This window comes from Podarcis vaucheri (genome assembly GCF_965113315.1).
Source record: "Podarcis vaucheri genome assembly, chromosome: 7".
Lineage (NCBI taxonomy): Eukaryota > Metazoa > Chordata > Lepidosauria > Squamata > Lacertidae > Podarcis > Podarcis vaucheri.
The window spans coordinates 26,576,725-26,594,853 of NC_138765.1; the positions used below are offsets into that span (position 1 = coordinate 26,576,725).

General features: G+C 48.7%; 1 protein-coding gene across 9 annotated transcripts in view; it reads right to left on the reverse strand.

The window, feature by feature from the left end:
- Window positions 1-437: 437 nt before the first annotated feature.
- LOC309537168 (CCN family member 2-like) overlaps window positions 438-18,129 on the reverse strand; it is a 29,026-nt gene continuing 11,334 nt past the window's right edge. For 4 of the 9 annotated variants that reach the window (XM_082231785.1, XM_082231787.1, XM_082231786.1 and 1 more), the window contains 6 exons: window positions 12,737-12,918; window positions 6,676-6,889; window positions 5,392-5,646; window positions 4,263-4,316; window positions 3,569-3,780; window positions 438-2,201 (listed from right to left, as the gene is read on the reverse strand). In XM_082231785.1, coding sequence (XP_082087911.1) covers window positions 1,890-2,201; window positions 3,569-3,780; window positions 4,263-4,316; window positions 5,392-5,646; window positions 6,676-6,889; window positions 12,737-12,868 — 1,179 coding nt within the window. In that variant the 5' untranslated portion in view covers window positions 12,869-12,918 and the 3' untranslated portion in view covers window positions 438-1,889. Of the gene's footprint in view, window positions 2,202-3,568; window positions 3,781-4,262; window positions 4,317-5,391; window positions 5,647-6,675; window positions 6,890-12,736; window positions 13,727-18,129 lie in introns of those variants that run through there. The other 5 variants (XM_082231790.1, XM_082231789.1, XM_082231784.1 and 2 more) reach the window with 4 other exon arrangements.

The window sequence follows — 18,129 nt, forward strand, 5'->3', positions numbered from 1 at the left end:
AGGGAACCAGGCAGAGGGCCTTCTCAGTAGTGGCGCCCGCCCTGTGGAACGCCCTTCCACCAGATGTCAAGGAAATAAACAACTATCTGACTTTTAGAAGACATCTGAAGGCAGGCCTGTTTAGGGAAGCTTTTAATGTTTGATGTTTTATCACTTTATTTTTAATAATAATAATAATAATCTGTTGGGAGCCACTCAGAGTGGTTGGGGAAACCCAGCCAGATGGGCAGGGTATAAATAATAAATTATTATTATTATTAAATATTACCACATGTTCCACCCTAGCCCCCACCTAGTCTTCTCTTCTTCAGGCTAAATATACCCAGTTTCTTAGTGGAAGCAGGGACGGGTGTGCTCAGTTCTCCAGTGCTGTTTGCATGGGACTCCGAAATATGCATGCGTTGATAGCTATTTGACTGGCGACTTTTTTTTAAAAAAAAAAAAGAAGGTTTATTGTTATCATCTTTAGCTGCAGCATCTTGGAACACAGGGAGCCGCCTTACAGAGTTGAACCATTGGGTCTGTGTAGTTCGGTATAGTCCGCACTGACTGGCAACAGCTCTCCAGGGTTTCAGGCAAGGGTTTCTCCCAGCCCTTCCTGGTAAGCGAACCGCACTCATTCCCATTTGCCTTAATATGACTCCTCCAAGTCGGATAAGCAAGAAGTTTTAAAAAAAGAGAAGAGAAGAAAACACTAAGGAAAGAAGTGAACAGCAGAAGTGGAAAAAATAAGACCCACAACATCAAAAAGTGCTAATCGTAACAATAGGCTTTAAAAATAATTCTCATGGTATTTACAGTTGAAATTGGGAGGGAAGGAGCATCTCTACAGGGGGAATCTGGATGCTCGGAGCAGGGGGCAGGTTTATGGGGAGAAAAGGAGGAGGCTCTGTCTTGCAAATCGTCCAAAATGATTAACACCAGTCTTCCAAATGGTAGGTGATGGCGAATCCTCTGCCAAAAGACAGAACGCTGAACTCAATGATCTCTTGCCAGCCAGGTTATACAGCAGATGCCTATCAAATGACTTTTGTTGTTAAAAGACTTCCATAGCCTTCCCTTTGACTCGTTTCTGCTTGTGATTTGTAGTGCTGGCTTTGTACCTTTGGTGAGAGCAACCTGTGTCGCATCGAGCTAATATTTCCCAGCTGGTTTTGCCTTCAGATCAGCTAATCTAAAAAAGGTTTGTTAATTCTGAAGCCGGAGGTGAGCAATTGGGTCTGTGCTTATGTCACACAGCGACAGCCGCCTATCCGACTTGAGTTCTAGTTCTTGGAAAGTTTGCACCTGGAGAACAAGGGGGGATGTTTTGCTGTGCTGGCCAAACAGCAGCGAGAAGGAGAAAGGGATCGTGGGAACCAAGGGGCTGCGTACGGTATGATGAAAACTGCCTAAAGCCAGCGCGTTATTGACAGTTGTTTGTTTGTGGAGCTGGATCAGAACTCCTTAGATAAGGAAGCTACCTTTGGAACCAGGGATCTGGTTAGTGCAAAACCAAGTGTGCGAGCTTCACCCCACAAAGTGCCAGGTTCGTGCTGTTGCACAACAGAGCACTGTTTTCCAACTGGTGGGTCCCTCTACCATGTTGCAGCACGTTCTAAGGCGAGTTTCACAATAGCTGTACTGTCGCCATACAAATACATGGTGGTAATAATAAAAAAGGAAAAAAGAACTGGACCCCCAAATGCACACTTGGTTGTAAGGCGAATCCTGGGTCTGAGAAAGCTGGAGCCTCCTGCCATAGAGGACTGTTTAGTGCCTGGACTCACATGCCTTCCAGTCTACTGAGGTCACCCTCCTCCATCCCCTGATTCTCCCAGCAGCATCCCAGGTAACAGCCAGCGCCATCTCTGCCAGCCTGCATCATGGAGGTGGCATGGGGATGGGCTCTACTGCCTCTCAAGCTTGACGTGGTCCCCAATCATGCGCCGGTGGTAGGTGGCCAGGAAGATGTCGTTGTCTGCGGGGCAGTCGTAGTGGCAGGAGCAGGAGCGGATGACCATCATCTTGCGCACAAAGGAGTCTCCCTCCGGGCACTGGAACTCCACCTTCGCAGTGCTGGTGACGTGCGGAGTGCAGCAGCGCCCGTCTGTGCAGCTGCCGCAGAACTTGGGCCGGTAGGAGCGGGTGCTGGTGCAGCCCGTGAACTCAAAGCGGATCGCCCGGCGGGGCTTGGGGTTCCGCAAACACTTCTTTCCCTTCTGGAGAGAGGAGGAGGGTGGGGAAGAGACCACGACAATAAGTATCCTGGCTCAGTTCTGGACGTAGGACTATAAAAACCAGACTGGCAGTGGCTCTCCAGAGTTTGAGGCAGGGATCCTTCCCAACCCTAGCTGCAGATGGCTTGGATTGGGTTTAGGGTCTTGCACATGCGGAGGAAGGGCTCTGAGACCCAGGTATGGCCCTGCGAAAGCTTTGTCTAGGTTTTGCCACTCCAGATTCCAGGTGAGGGGGGCTCACGATGCTCATCCAAACAATCAACAAATCCCTGCACAGGGAAGCAAATACAGTCGTACCTTGGATCCCAAACGCCCTGGAACTCGGACGTTTTGGCTCCCGAACGCAGCAAACCCGGAAGTGATTGTTCTGGTTTGTGAACGTTCTTTTGGAACCCAAGTGTCCGACAGGCCTTCTGTAGCTTCTGATTGGCTGCAGGAGCTTCCTACAGCCAATCAGGAGCCGCGATTTGGTTTTCGAACGTTTTGAAAGTCAAACAGACTTCCAGAACGGATTCCGTTCGACTTCCAAGGTACGACTGTACTCCAGGGCAGGAGACAGTGTAGTGTAGTGTAGTGGTTAGAACAGGATAGAAACCAAATTTCCTGCCCAAGGAAAATCCTTGGCCGTCCTCTGGAGGTATGGGGTATGTGTGTGTGCATGCGCACTAAGAATGTTGGGCCAGGGGAACCTATGTTCAAATCCCCTATGTTCAAGGCTATGAAGATCACTGAATGACCTCAGAACGGTCAACTTACCTCACAAGGTTGTTGTGGGGTTAACATGAACAGAGTGTGGCAGGGGGACGGGACTATGTACACTGCCTTGCTCTCTTCGACAAAAAGGATGGGTGCAAATGTAATAAATGAAAAGGAAGCTTTCTCCATCCCAGCTACTTGAGAACAGCTTCCTGAATGGCTCACTGAAACCAACAATTTTAAAGAAATATTTGGTCTCTGTCTAGCTGTCTCTCCTCCTCCTCCCTCCCCGTATTTACATGGGTCATATTCTTTGTATTTTGCCCACTCTTTCTCTCTCACACGCGTATTTCTTTCTCAGCTTGGTTTCCTTGCTGTGTAGTGAGAAAGAGGACCCCTTTCCTATGACCGGAGAGAGGAAACCCACTGAGAGTTGTTCATGCAGGGAGATCTTTTCCTGCATTGCCAGCTCAGTGTAACAGGACAAGTGAGCGGGCAGGGAGCCTAGAGGGAAGGAGGTGAGGTTCAGAGAAAGCCAAGCAGGGCTAGTCAAGAGGCGCAGTGGACCAGCTTGGGAACGCAGGCTGGAAGCAGCCTGGCATGGTCCGATCTCATGCATTTACACCTGCTCCAGTTAGCTGCCAGTTAGTTACCTTGATGCTCTTCTCTAAGGGGACATTGCAGTACCGGATAAGGCAGAGCCTGCTCTCCTTCTCCAGCCGGCACTGGGGGTTGTCGTTGGTGACCCGGGTGGAGATGCCCATCCCACAGGTTTTGGAGCAGGCGCTCCACTCTGTGGTCTGCACCAAACAGTTCTCCTGGAGGTGGTTCGTCTTGGGCTTGCGAACTGGGTTGTTCCTGTAAACTGAGATTGGAGGAAAGGACTTTGGTGAGCAAAGGTCAAAGCTGCATCCTTTGGTTGTCAGGCTGGACCTCTGGACAGGAGAGGGCAAAGGGAGCCAGGAGAAACCACCTTAGTAGCCTTTTCTTAGGGAGATTGCTTGACAGCTGGCCTCCTAGACTGCCAGGAAATACCTGAAAGAGATAGCTTGTGCTATACCCCACAGGCTTAAGGCCCTTTGGCCTCTCTATCTGTCCCACCTTCACTGTATAGAACAAAGCAATTCAGAATTCTCTCAATTTTCCATTTATCTTGGGCTATGTCCAACTGAGGACACATTCACACCCCACTCAAAGCACTATGGTACCACTTTAAATAGTCATGGCTTCCCCCCAAGAATTATGGGAACTGTACAGTCACTGTTGTTGTTTTGTCGTTTAGTTGTGTCCGACTCTTCGTGACCCCATGGACCAGAGCACGCCAGGCACTCCTGTCTACAGTCATACCTTGGGTTAAAGTCGCTTCAGGTTGAGCATTTTCAGGTTGCACTCCACGGCGACCTGGAAGTAACGGAATGGGTTACTTCTGGGTTTCGCCACTCGCGCATGCGCAGACACTCAAAATGATGTTATGCGCATGTGCAGAAGCAGCGAATCGCAACCCGTGCACGCACAGACACAGGTTGCATTCTGCTCAGGATGCAAACGTGGCTTCGGAACGGATCCCGTTTGCATCCAGAAGTACCACTGTAGTTCGTTAAGGGGGCTTAGAGTTGTTAGGAGACCCCATTCCTCTGCCAGAGCTACAGTTCCCAGAGTTCCCTGTGAAAAGGGATTACTGTCACAGCACTCTGGACCCAAGTGCAAGAGCACTCTCCTTTTGAGCAACCGGTACTCAGAAGAGTACGGCCTCTGACAGTGAAGGTAGAAGATAGCCATCAGGGTTAGTAGCCATTGATAGCCCCGTCCTTTATGAATTTGTCTAATACTCTTTTAAGACCATCCAACCTAGTGGCTCTCACTACCTCCATTCCACTGAATCGTCCAACGTTCAGCTTCCATTGGATGCCCACAAGTTCTAGTGCTTTGAGAGGGAGAAAAACTTCTCTCGATCCACTCAAGGGCTGCCACATGGAAGAGGGAGCAAGCTTGGTTTTTTCCTGCTCTGGAGGGTAGGACTCGAACCAATGGCTTCAAGTTACAAGAAAGGAGATTCCCACTAAACATCAGGAAGAACTTTCTGACAGTAAGAGCTGTTCAACAGTGACAGTCTCCCTTGGGAGGCTGTGGACTCTCCTTCCTTGGAGGTTTTTAAGCAGAGGTTGGATGGCCACCTGTCATGGATGCTTTAGCTGAGATCCCTGCATTGCAGGGGGTTGGACTAGATGACCCTCGGGATCCCTTCCAACTCTATGATTCTATGGCTCTTACCTCTTACTGGACTTGAACTAAAAATTCCCAGACGCTGCTCGTAGGAGAGTTGCTCCATCCCCTTGATCATCGTGGTTGCCCTTTTCTGAACCTTTTCCTTGAGGTGGGGTGACCACAGCCAGCATCTTTTAGTCTTTCTGCTCCAACATTCCTACCTGTCTCCTTGGTCACACACCCCCCCCACTTTCCCAATGAGTCCCCTCACCTGCCATGCCCTTTCCGTAGTGGCTCTTTGGGCTGCTGCCCCCTTCGCAGACCCACTCTTCGCAGCACTTGTTCTGCACCTTCACCCGCCGGGGGAAGGGGCAGTCGGGGGAAGGGAGGCGCATGCCGTCCATGCAGAGGGGGATGCAGCCAATGGCGCCGTCCATGCAGATGCACCGCAGTTTGCAACTGGGCTGGAAGCTCTCTCCGTTAAGGTAGATCTTGCCCAGCAGGTCACAGGTCGCCCCTTCATGAGCTGGTGGGAAAACAGAACAGAAGCGTGTGGACGAAGGGATCCTGTGAACACATGCATCTATGTTGTGGTACAAAGGCATGTGAACAGCTGTCATCAAGAGCTGCTGCTGGGGACTCTGTGGGCAGGTGCCCCTCGTGGCAAGCCAATGAACTATGGGTGGCGCCTTCTCCACTTTGTCCTGGGGACTGATTCTGCCCACCCATTGGATCCTTCAAGGCAGGCAGGGCTAAGAGAAGGCTTTCTGCCCTGACTAAATCTTGCCTGAGCAAAAAGGTCTACCTGAGCTCTGGAGTTTCCCCATATAATTGTCCTTTGGGTTTTGACTTCAGGTTTGCTCCCCAACCCAATCTGGCAAGGGGAGGAAATACTAATTGATGGGAGAGGACAACAACAACACACAGTCTGAATGCATCCCCCATCCAAAACTGCTCCTGTGTGGATGGGAAACAGGGCTGTCGGACCTTCAGGGCCGACCTGAATGCTCAAGGTTTGTCAGGCCCCCTCTCTAGGCAGCACAGCAAGGGCTGCAACCTCCAGGTGGGCAAGAGTGCCTGTTGAAAAGGTTTTTAAAGAACAATTAAGTAGACTGTGCTTGCAAGCTTCATTCCAGCAGGAGCCAGCCGCAAATTATTACATAGATGCTAGGGGGTGGTGGTGTCTTCCCTCTTCCCCTCTCCCAATTAACCTCCGTCTCCAGGGTTCAGTGGCAGGAGGGAGAACAGAGGAAAAATCACCCTATGACATCACTAGGGTCTGCCTACCGTGACATCACCAGGGGGCCAAGTTTGAGCCCTGAAATCTCAGGGTGTGGGATGCTCCTGACCTCGACCCCTAACAGGAAACGCTGTGCTATCGCGCAATTGGAAGAGCACGCAGAAAAACTGGATCTGTGCCACCCACTTTATCTGTTAGCACTCTGGTGCGTGCACAGCCATCCTTACACCCACGTGACCTAGTCTTGCCATTCGGGGGGCGGGGTAGCACCAAACAAGCCTCTTTCACGGCAGAGAATCTGTGGAAGCAGCTCACCTAAGCAGATGCCACTGTCTCTGTGGATCTTGGAGAAGTCGCAATAGAGCCCTTTGTGGTGATCGCAAGGCTTCTGGAGTGAGCACAGCTCGCCGAGCTGCCTGGCACACACTTTGCAGCATCCGCAGCCATCCAGCAACAGGCTGGTGCCAGCAGGGCACCGGAGTGCCTGCATGGGGCACTGGCAAGGGTACGTGCATGCCTCAGATGCTGCCTAGAAGGAGGAAAAAGTCCATGAGCATGGGCGAGAGCTTGGAGCCTTGGCTGCAAGTTGCTCTGAGTTGCCTTTGGTGAGAGAAAGTGACCAATAAATTGGAATCATCATCATCCATCATCAACACCACCATCACAGGGAGCGGATTGCAATAATCCAGTCTCAAGGTTACCACAGCAGCAAACAGTCTAGCCATACAAAAGCCCGTCTCAACACCCACATGTATCTCCATTCTCTTCATCAGACAAGCAAGAAGCAAGGATGGATTCCAGCCAGACAAAATAATAACAATAATTACTATATATTTATTTACACCCCCATCTTTTGCCCTGACAGGACTCAAAGCAGTTTACAGATAAAAATAAGAACAGCTGAAAACATAGGGAAAACAATAATCAAGAACAATTAAACAGTGCTACAATTAAAAGCTGTGGGATATATTCTACAAAAGCACTTGCGGAAGGTGCAGAGCACAGTCAATGAGGGATGCAGCCTGTAGAGAGTCCTGAATGCTACGGAGAGAGGCCTGGAGGGCCCTAGGAGAGCGAGTGTGGTGTAGGGGTTAGAGTGTTGGATTAGGACCTGGGAGACCAGGGTTCAAATCCCCTCTAGGCCATGAAGCTCACTGGGCGAGCTTGGGCCAGTCACTGCCTCTCAGCCTAACTTACCTCACAATGTTGTGGTGGGATTAAATGAGGAGAAAAAGCTTGGAGCTTGGAGGAAAAGCTGGGACAGAAGTACAAATAATGGTAATGATTAAAAAGTCCCATGCCTTAGATTCCCCGCCCCTCTTAAAGGTAAGCATCCACACTTCGGCTCACGCCTGGAAATAAGCAAAAAGCCTGGAAATCTCTTAAAGCCCTGGCACAATATATCCCCAATATCTGTTTCCAGGCTGCTGGCCAAGCCGCTGTGTTTCGATGAGCTGCACCTTTCAGTCCGTCTTCAGCAGAAGCCCCGCAGTAGTCATTCTGAAAGGTTGGCAGGTTCCTGTGGCCAGGCCATCTCTGCCTAGAAGCAGCTGCAGCTGGCACAGCAGCCCTCAGACAAAGGAAGGCACTCTGCCCCTCGGAGGCCATGCTTTTTGCAAAGCTGCCTCCGCCAATGCTCTCCGAAGGCGTAGCCAAAGAAAGAAGGAACAGTCGTTCTCGATGAGAAGAGCAGCCGTTTGGGACTCTACGGATCTGTTCAGGGATGCCCTGGTCCCATCTGCTCAGCCTGCAAGTCGAAACACGATTGATGTTTCTTCAATGCCGGCACGTCAGGCTTGAGCCCGGGTACCTGGCAAATTACTCATGCTAATGTTCTTTCTGCTTCAGATCACCTTCCCCAGCATCAAAACCTTGCAGATTCACTTCTCACGTCTGCAGCTGTTCTGGCTGCAAGGAAGCCTTGAACTGGATCAGTGAACAACACAGATCTCACCTCAGGGAAGGAGCTAACATGGGCGGCAGCAACACCTTTGAATTGCTTTATGGTTCATGCTATCACATTCCGGGTTGGGGGGGGGATTAGCTGAGTAGCTCTTACAAGGCCCAGGGCACTTGGGGACTCTGGGATGAAGTCCCCATTCCCAGCTGGAAGCAAGTACAAAGAACTGAAATGAACACATTTTCCCCCACCTTTCCAATAACATAAATATTAAGGAGCATTGTAATATTCTGCCCTCACTTCTATCATGGTGTGGAAGGAGAGCCTTTGTCCTTCCAGAAGTTGCTGAACTACAAATCCCATCATTTCAGCAACACCTGGAAGGGGCAAAATCTTGTCCTGGTGCAGGGAGCCCTTGGCCCTCCAGGTGTTGTTGGACTACAATTCCCATCAGCCCCAGTCAGAATGATAAATGGTCAGGAATGATGGGACTTGCAGTCCAACAACATCTGTGTGTGTGTGTGTGTCCCAACTAGCTACCCCTGTTATGAGGCTTACTTTGCTCAACTGATAAAGAAACCTGTTTAAAACCCCAAACAAGGAGAAGTCACTGGTTATAAGACCATTTTGTCAGGAACTGCTCATCCAACTAACTCGGGGTGAGAAATCAGCGCTGCTCCAGATGTTGCTGGACTCCAACTCCCATCGTCCCTGCCCACTGGGCTGGCTGGCTGCCTGGGGCCAGTGGGACCTGGAGTCCAACCACATCTGGAGGGTCACAGACTTCTCATCCCTAGCCTAAGAAACTGGATGGATTTGAAAGATCATAAACACTGAGCTTCTTCTTAGAGCCACTAGTCACCTTGGGGTGCCCAAGCACCTGTCAGATGGTACTAGAAGAAGAAGAGGAGGAGGAGGAGTTTGGATTTGATATCCCGCTTTATCACTACCCTAAGGAGTCTCAAAGCAGCTAACATTCTCCTTTCCCTTCCTCCCTCACAACAAACACTCTGTGCGGTGAGTGAGGCTGAGAGACTTCAGAGAAGTGTGACTGGCCCAAAGTCACCCAGCAGCTGCATGTGGAGGAGCAGAGACGCGAACCCAGTTCACCAGATTACGAGTCTACAGCTCTTAAACCCTGCACCACACTGGCTCTCAGAACAGGAGCCTGAAGGGGTTCCTTCCCTCCTGCTAACCCCTATCTGCAGCCTTCCCTTCTGGATCACCTTCAGACAGCCCTTGGGTGAAGAAGCCTCTGCAGATAAGGATCCATACACGCTCCCCACTCCTCTGTTCTCCAGCATACAGGAAATGACTTTCTCAGTAATGAGAAAATAGGGGAAATGGGAGCACCGTATAGTGGCGGCAAGAGAGACTTAAAACAGCAGCTGTGATAAGGAGGCAAAATGGGACTTGGTGGGTTGTGTAATTGCGTTTGAGAGCCAGCATGTGCAATGATTAGAGTGCTCCATCTAGGAACAGGGAGACCCGGGTTCAAATCTGCATTCAGCCATAAAGCTGGGTGACTTTCGGCCAGCAGCCTGACCCACATCACAGGGTTGTTGTGTAGCTAAAATACTGATGGCAGGAGGAGGACACATGCTGCCTTGAGTTCATTTGAGGTGGGGAAGAATTAAAGATGTTAAAAAAAAAAATAGTGATAACCTAGGACACGGGACATCGGGTGTGGAGAACCTGTGGTTGCTGAACTACATCTCCCATCACCCCTCACCTTCAGCCATGTTGGCTGGGGCTGATGGGAGCTGGGAGCCCAACAGGAGGGCCAAAGCTACTCCACCCCTGCCCACCACCTAATCTGCAAATGGAGCCTGTGGCTTCCTTCTGCAGCACTTGCATTTCAATTCATTGTAAAACCATTAAAAAAAATAAAAAAGGTACAGCACCAGTCATAGTAAACATTGTACCCACACAGGAAGTTTCCCCCCTCAAGTCATACTCCATAATGTCAGATTTATACTGGCTTCTCTGCAATGGAGTTTCACCCTCAACCAGTGGGGATACCTGCTGCAAGCAGTCCATCCAGGATCTATTAAAATCCATCACTGCCCTCTATTTTCATCCGGTTCAGGAAGATATGGGAAAAAGCCAGGAGGTTGCACCATTTACCAGTTCCACGCACCCACGGCCATGCTTACAAACATAGGAAGCTGTCTTATATCGAGCCAGATCCTTGGTCCATCTAGCTCAGTACTGTCTACACAGACTGGCAGCAGCTCTCTGGGAATTTAGACTGGGATAGTGTCTCTCTGAGTTCTACCTGGAGATACCGGGGATTGAACCTGGGACCTTCTGCCTGCAAAGCGGTTGCTCTGTTACTCAGCTGTGGGATGTACTCGCCTCATTTTGCCCACTTTGAGAAATCTTGAATGCTGCAACAAGCACATGACAAGCAGATGAGAATCCCGGCCCAAATAACCAGCCCGGCCTTCTAATTCTCACTGGTGCTTTCTCAACAGCATTTCCCCCTTGGAACTGGATAACTGTGTTAGTGCGAACAATGGCACCAGACACACTCCAGGGCTAAGGATGGAGGGGAAATCTAATTTTAAAGGATTCATATGCAGAATTTAATGGTTCCAAGCCAGAGCTTCGATTGCCTTCAGCCCCCTCTTGTATCGAGCGCCCACTTACATCCGAGCCACTCATCCATTGGATGGTGTCCAGTGCTAACCCTACTGAGTGTAGTCCCATCAAAACTCATGCTCATTATTAACTTAATTACGTTAGTCTCCATGGCTCTGCTCTGAGTAGGACTATTATTTTTATTTGTTTTATTTATTAAATTTGCATGCCTCCCTTCATCCGTAGATCTCATGGCGGTTCACAACATAAAAACACAAGATGAAAAGATGAAATACATAATATAAACGAGGACAGAAACCAAACCAAACAATATCCCCTGATATAACCTGTAGGGTGGAATTTAACAATGCACTAAAGTGGGGCATTCGCCGTGCAGGGAACAAGGTCCACTCATGCAGTGGGACTTCCCCTCCCTTCTGGACATCCCAAAACCTGTTCTAGGTCCCCCCCCAACCTTCCAGAGAAAATTTAGAGGGTGTGGGGGGTGAGCAGACCTTGTTCCCTGCATTCAACAATTCAGTTCAGTTCTGCCCATAGCTTGTTGTTGTTTTTTAAAAGCTTGTATTCATATGCAAAAATATGTATAAAAGAGTCAAGCCTCACGCTGTATGAAATCTTAAGCCTACTCATAGTAAACCTATCAAAATCCAGGAACGCAACTAATTATTTTCAGTAGGTCTGCCCTGGGCAGAACTCAGCTGACAACAACTCTCTATTTCTGCAGCATAATTTTCTAAATATATACAAAGTGCCCTTTGCTTCCACTAAAGAAACTCAAACCATTCTAACATATCCTATGCATCATTATAGCTCAATTGGTCAAGCCCGAGACTCTTAATCCTAGGGTCGTGGGTTCAAGCCTCATCCTGAGCAAAAGGACTCATGCATTGCAGGGGGTTGGACTAGATGAAACTCGTGGTCCCTTCCAACTCGACAATTCTGTGGCCCCTTGTGTTATTATGCATTTAACACTAGACGTCTATTGTATGCATGTACCCTCCAGGTTTCCTAAAGTCACCAGTATGTAAAATGGTAAAGGTAAAGGACCCCTGACAGTTAAGTCCAGTTGCAGATGACTCTGGGGTTGTGGCACTCATCTTGCTTTACAGGCCAAGGGAGCCGGCGTTTGTCCGCAGACAGTTTTTCTGGGTCATGTGGCCAGCATGAGTAAGCCACTTCAGGTGCAACAGAACACTGAAACCAGAGCAGTGCACGGAAACACCATTTACCATATTTTTCGCTCTATAAAACGCACCAGACCATAAGACGAACCTAGTTTCTGGAGGAGTAAAACAAGAAAAAAAATATTCCGAATCTCAGAAGCCATAACAACAAGAGGGATCGCTGTGCAGTGAAAGCTTCTGGGATAGCTGCGCAGCCTGCATTCACTCCATAAGACGCACACACATTTCCCTTTACTTTTTAGGAGGGAAAAAGTGAGTCTTATAGAGCAAAAAATACGGTACCTTCCCATCACAGTGGTACCTATTTATCTACTTGCACTTTTTGGCGTGCTTTCGAACTGCTTGGTTGGCAGAAGCTGGGACCAAGCAACGGGAGCTCACCCCGTCATGGGGATTCGAACCGCCAACCTTCTGATCGGCAAGTCCAAGAGGCTCAGTGGTTTAGACCACAGCGCCACCCGCATCCCTCACCAGTGTGTAAACATATGCATACAAGAGGTGGCCCCCCAAAACCTGCTGCTGCTAGCTAACTAGAGCTGGACCTCTGAGCACTTGGTCCCACCCTGAACATATTAAGCTCTGCTGAAGTCAACTAACTCATCTGGCATGCATCAAAGGCAGGCACAAGTCTCATTCATTCATTCATTCATTCGTTGCACACACCTCCTATAAAATTGTGCATACATACCCAGCCAGGCCCCAGGACAAAGAGAATGAGGGTGAAGGTTGTTCTTGCCCCGGCGTGGTCAGACATCCTGAGCCCCTCTCTTTGTGCATCCCTGCCTCTCTGCCTTTGGGAGGGTGCTGTGCTCAAGCTCATCCTTAAATAGTCTTTTCAAAAAGGGGTGTGTCTGGATAGCAGCGACTGGCCTGGAAAACAGCCCAAAGTGGGTGCAACAGAAAATGCACTGAATTCCAAAAAACTTCCCCTTCTTCTTCAAAATTCCTGTGGCCCTGGTGGTGAAGTCTGGGATAGGCACGTAACATTCCACATGGGGTGGGGAGAGAGACCCAGCATCTCTGTCCAAGTCCTTTAAAAGGCCTTATTTAATCTCCAAAGCATGTAGGCTGCAACGGTTTTCTCTCCCCCTCTGCTGTTAGTCTCTATTGGCCACAGGAGCTGAACTTGTTAAATAAACTCAAAGCACGCTGGGCTAATTTCATTCCCCCCTTCAAGGAGGGAGGAGGGGGAATGATGATGGAAAGTTCAGCTGTTGTCTTGAAAGCAATACGGTACCACAACTGTGCTTCAAGGCACAAGCCAGGGGTTTGAAAACTACCGTGCCAACACGTCTGCAGGGTGTGATCACCTGTTCTGAGTCAGTGCCGCAGAGCCAAATTAATCACAGATGAAAAGCTTCCCGAGCTGTAAAATAGTTGCGTGGGGTTAGAAAGCTCCTTTGAAAAGTGGGGATACTCGTTTTCTGAAGCCTAATCCAGGCAGATCTTCCCAATCGCAGGGTTAACCTTGAGAAATGGATGCTTAGAACTGGACTTGCCCTCACTTCTTTTAACTCAGTGGCAGGACATCTGTTTTGCATGCAGAATGTCCCAGGTTCAATCCCCGGCATCTCCAGGCAGGGTTGGGAATTCCCCCTCCCCGTCTAAAACCCTGGAGAGCCGCTGCCAGTTAGTGCAGACCAGGGTTTCCCAAACTTGGGTCTCCAGCTAACTACAATTCCTAACATCCCTGGCCACTGGTCCTGCTAGCTAGCGATGATGGGAGTTGTAGTCCAAAAACAGCTAGAGACCCAAGTTTGGGAAACCCCGGGCAGTATAGAGCTAGATGGACCCAAGGGACTGGCATGTCAGCTCCATATGTCTCCATGTTCCTAATCGTTTGCTCTCTTCTGGACATGCTCCAATTTTCCAATGCCCTACTTGAAAGGGTCTTCCTTAGAATAAGCTAGTTTGTTATATTCTCAGGCTGGAGCTCTTCAGATAATCTCACTTTTCTTTGAGCGTGCATATGTGCTGCAGAGGCAAAAATTATTTATGCATCGCAGGGGGTTAGACTGGATGACCCTTGCTGTCCCTTCCAACCCTACAATTCTGTGATTTCACTTATATCCCACAAATGTGTGTTTGCAGTTCCATCAAAGCCTCAGATATCCCTCGGGACAATAAAGGGGTGGGGAAGCCCCACTTCAAAGGGGCAGAGCCAGTAGCCTTTCACCTGCGGTCAGACTCTAGTTCCCATCAGCCTCAGCCAGCATGGCTAACAGCCAGGGATTATGGGAGTTGGAGTCCAAGATTTGGAAGGCCACAGATTCCTCACTGCTGCTCAACTTGGTGTGATCACTGACTCTAAACCCTCCTCCCATCCCTACAACAAGCCAAGAGATGCAGAAATTATGCTCGAATGACTCAGAATGATCAAAGAGAGGCAACACCCAAGTTTGGGGCCATTTATGCTTCTGTACTACTCCCCCCAATACACACTTTTTTTTCTTTTTCTTTTTGCCTGAGCTGCTTTAGAAGAGGAGATAAAGATGTCAAACCTGCTTAAAGTCTCCCTGGAGCAAGGAATGCTCCATGTTTAATTCACTTAAAAATATATATGTGCTTCCCTCACAACTGCATCCCTTGCGTCTTGCTACCCATTTCCCCCAAATTTGCTTTCTTCTTCATTTTTGGGAATAGCTCAAAAGTTATGTAATGCTGCCACGAGATGGGATAGGCACTAACGGAGATGGCTTTAAAGCACAGGAGTATAGAAAGCATGGACAACACAGAGGAGGCAGGTGGACCAATGGTCTAACTTCATAGAAGGCAGCTAATGGGCAGCATCTCTCCAGAGCCCGTGTGGTGTAGTGGTTAAGAGCTGTAGACTCATAATCTGGTGAACCGGGTTTGCGTCCCCGCTCCTCCACATGCAGCTGCTGGGTGACCTTGGGCTAGTCACACTTCTGTGAAGTCTCTCAGCCCCACTCACCTCACAGAGTGTTTGTTGTGGGGGAGGAAGGGAAAGGAGAATGTTAGCCGCTTTGAGACTTCTTCGGGTAGTGATAAAGCAGGATATCAAATCCAAACTCTCCTCCTCCTCTTCTTCTTCCAATGAGTCTTTCCTCCAAAATTCTCAGTGGCATACATGGTATTTCCCCCCCTTTATCTGCACAACCACTCTGTGACATAGGGAGACTGAGAGTTGGTGATTGACAGGTCACCCAGCAAGCATCATGGTCAAATGGGGATTTTAAACACAAATCTACCCAGTTCTAGCCCAGCACTCTAACAACTACACCTTACTGGTTCTCACTGAGCCTTGGAGCATAGTGCACACGGAATACTTGCTGTCAGGCTCTGAACACTTCAGAATAACCTTGCATTGTTGTCTTATGGACATGAGACACTCCTTGCTGATGGACCTGAAGCTGAAAATGTTGGCTTTCTGTTACCTGCTGAGAATAGCAAGCAGGTTTGTGTCAGGAGTTTATGCAGCATCTAGGGTAGTGGTGCTTCAGTTATGGTGCATCATGTATTCTTCTTTCTTCTTCTTCTTCTTCTTCTTCTTCTTCTTCTTCTTCTTCTTCTTCTTCACATTTATAGTTCTCCCTTCCTCTTAGGATCACAGAGCGGTTTACAGTATAAAAGCACAAAAATACATAACAACAGACAAAACAATAACCCTGTCCCACTGCATAAGATGCTGCAGCTGCAATCTCCTGCACACAGGCAGGCAGGTGTGGGGGACTCCCTGGTCCTGAATGGGGTAACTGTGCCCCTGAAGTACCAGGTGCACAGCCTGGGAGTCATTTTGGACTCACAGCTGTCCATGGAGGTGCAGGTCAGCTCTGTGTCCAGAGCAGCTGTCTACCAGCTCCATCTGGTACGCAGGCAGAGACCCTACCTGCCCATGGACTATCTTGCCAGAGTGGTGCATGCTCTGGTTATCTCCCACTTGGACTACTGCAATGTGCTCTACATGGGGCTACCTTTGAAGGTGACCCAGAAACTACAACTAATCCAGAATGCAGCAGCTAGACTGGTGACTGGGTGTGGCCGCCAAGACCACATAACACCTGGTCCTGAAAGACCTACATTGGCTCCCAGTATGTTTCCGGGCACAGTTCAAAGTGTTGGTGCTGACCTTTAAAGCCCTAAACGGCCTCGGCCCAGTATACCTGAAGGAGCGTCTCCACCCCCATTGTTCACCCGGACACTAAGATCTAGCTCCAAGGGTCTTCTGGCGGTTCTCTCGCTGCGAGAAGCGAAGTTACAGGGAACCAGGCAGAGGGCCTTCTCAGTAGCAGCGCCTGCCCTGTGGAATGCCCGCCCACAAAATGTCAAAGAAATAAACAACTATCAGACCTTGGGAAGACATCTGAAGGCAGTCCTGTTTAGGGAAGCTTTTAATATTTGATGAATCATTGTATTTTAATATTCTGCTGGAAGCCGCCCAGAGTGACTGGGGAAACCCAGCCAGATGGGTGGGGGTATAAATAATATATTATTATTATTATTATTATTATTATTATTATTATTATTAGTCTATCAAACAAATGGGTTCGCTCTGGACTTAATCATGCTTTGAACAGCCCTGCTGAAATCAGTGGGACAAGTTGGTCACGACTACTTAACACCCATTAATATCAGCACAGCTACATGAAGCAAGACGACTAAGTCTGGATCCAACCTGCACCCTCTCAGCAATGCCACTTCAGGTCCCTGCTTTTGCTCCATGCTGCCACTAGGTGGTAAAATACCAGACCTGCCTGGTTTGCTGCTGCCACAGGCTGAGGTAGCATTACTATCCATTTCAGCCACAGAGAGAAGTTTCTCCTCTAGATTTTCCACTACTTCTGCCTTTGGTTAGTTCCTGTTCTACTGTTATTTCTTAATTTATTTATTGTTTTTATATCCCAGCTTTTTCTCAAAGTGGCGGGCATGGTTCTTCCCCCTCCTCATTTAATCCTCACAACAATCCAGTGAGACTGAGAGGCAGTGTTGGTCCCAAGGTCACCCAGTGAGGGGGGACTTGAACCCTTGTCTCCCAGGTCCTCTTAGTCAGGCAACCTAACCACTGCACCACACTGGCTCTCTTGAACGTCTTCAAATCATCAATCTGTTTTCTATATTCTATAACTGCTGGTTCCGCAACCCCTTTATTTTCAGGTTTGCTAAAGCTTAGGAGGCATTTTGCTTGGCTTTCGTGGTTCCCTTGGTTCTAACAAGGGAAGAACTTTGCCTCTGGGTTCTGGATCCTTAAATATTTTGCTTCAGCTCACAGGGTGCCTGCTGTGTTGGACGCAGGGCTGTCTGGGGCAGGAGAGGCAGCTGGAACAGGGGCAGCTGCAGACTCCGCCAGGGTGGAGCCCGCTTGGAGAGAAGACAGAGGCAGTCAGGGATGAGGAGAAATTAGCCCAACGTTTGTAGGGCTACAAGTTCCCCATTCCAGCGCTAGGCTTAGGAAAATGACACCTGCTAATTTTTTTGCTGCGTGCAGGTGTTGAAAAGTGCAGAATCCCTGTCAGAAACTGGGTGGCAACCCAGCCACACCCAGATAGCTGAAATAACTGAAGGCCATCACCTGAACAGAATGTTCTGTAGATCTGTAGATGTGTTAATTTTTTTAAACATGTGTAGGCATTCTGCTTCTAGCCATTTGTGCACTTAAAATAAAAAATATTTGTCCAAACTTGAAAAAAAAGTGATGAAATATATCTAAACATTTTCCCCACCATCCCCAAAATGTTCCTTCTCACCCAAAACAGAATATTTCACAACTACAATTGCTGAACCTGGGGCAGGAATAAGTGAGTAGGATTCAGACTGAGTTTATTGCAATTAGTTTCATTGGAATTGACAGGAAAAGTTAAGCATGGCTTATGTCTCACTGTTTGATTAGTTCAACAGGAACCAAGTACAACTAATTTTGTCTGGATTCAACTCAAGGGAGTTTATTTCTCATTTACTGAATTTCTAGCCCACCTTCTCCCCGAATAACTCAAGGTAGTGTATAGGGTCTCTCCCACTGTATCTTCTCAACAACCCTATGAGGTAGGGTTTTGTTTTCTTTAGTTTTGTCTTATGCTGGTTTAAATGTATGTGTTTATTTATTGTGGCAAGTCGCTCTGAGCT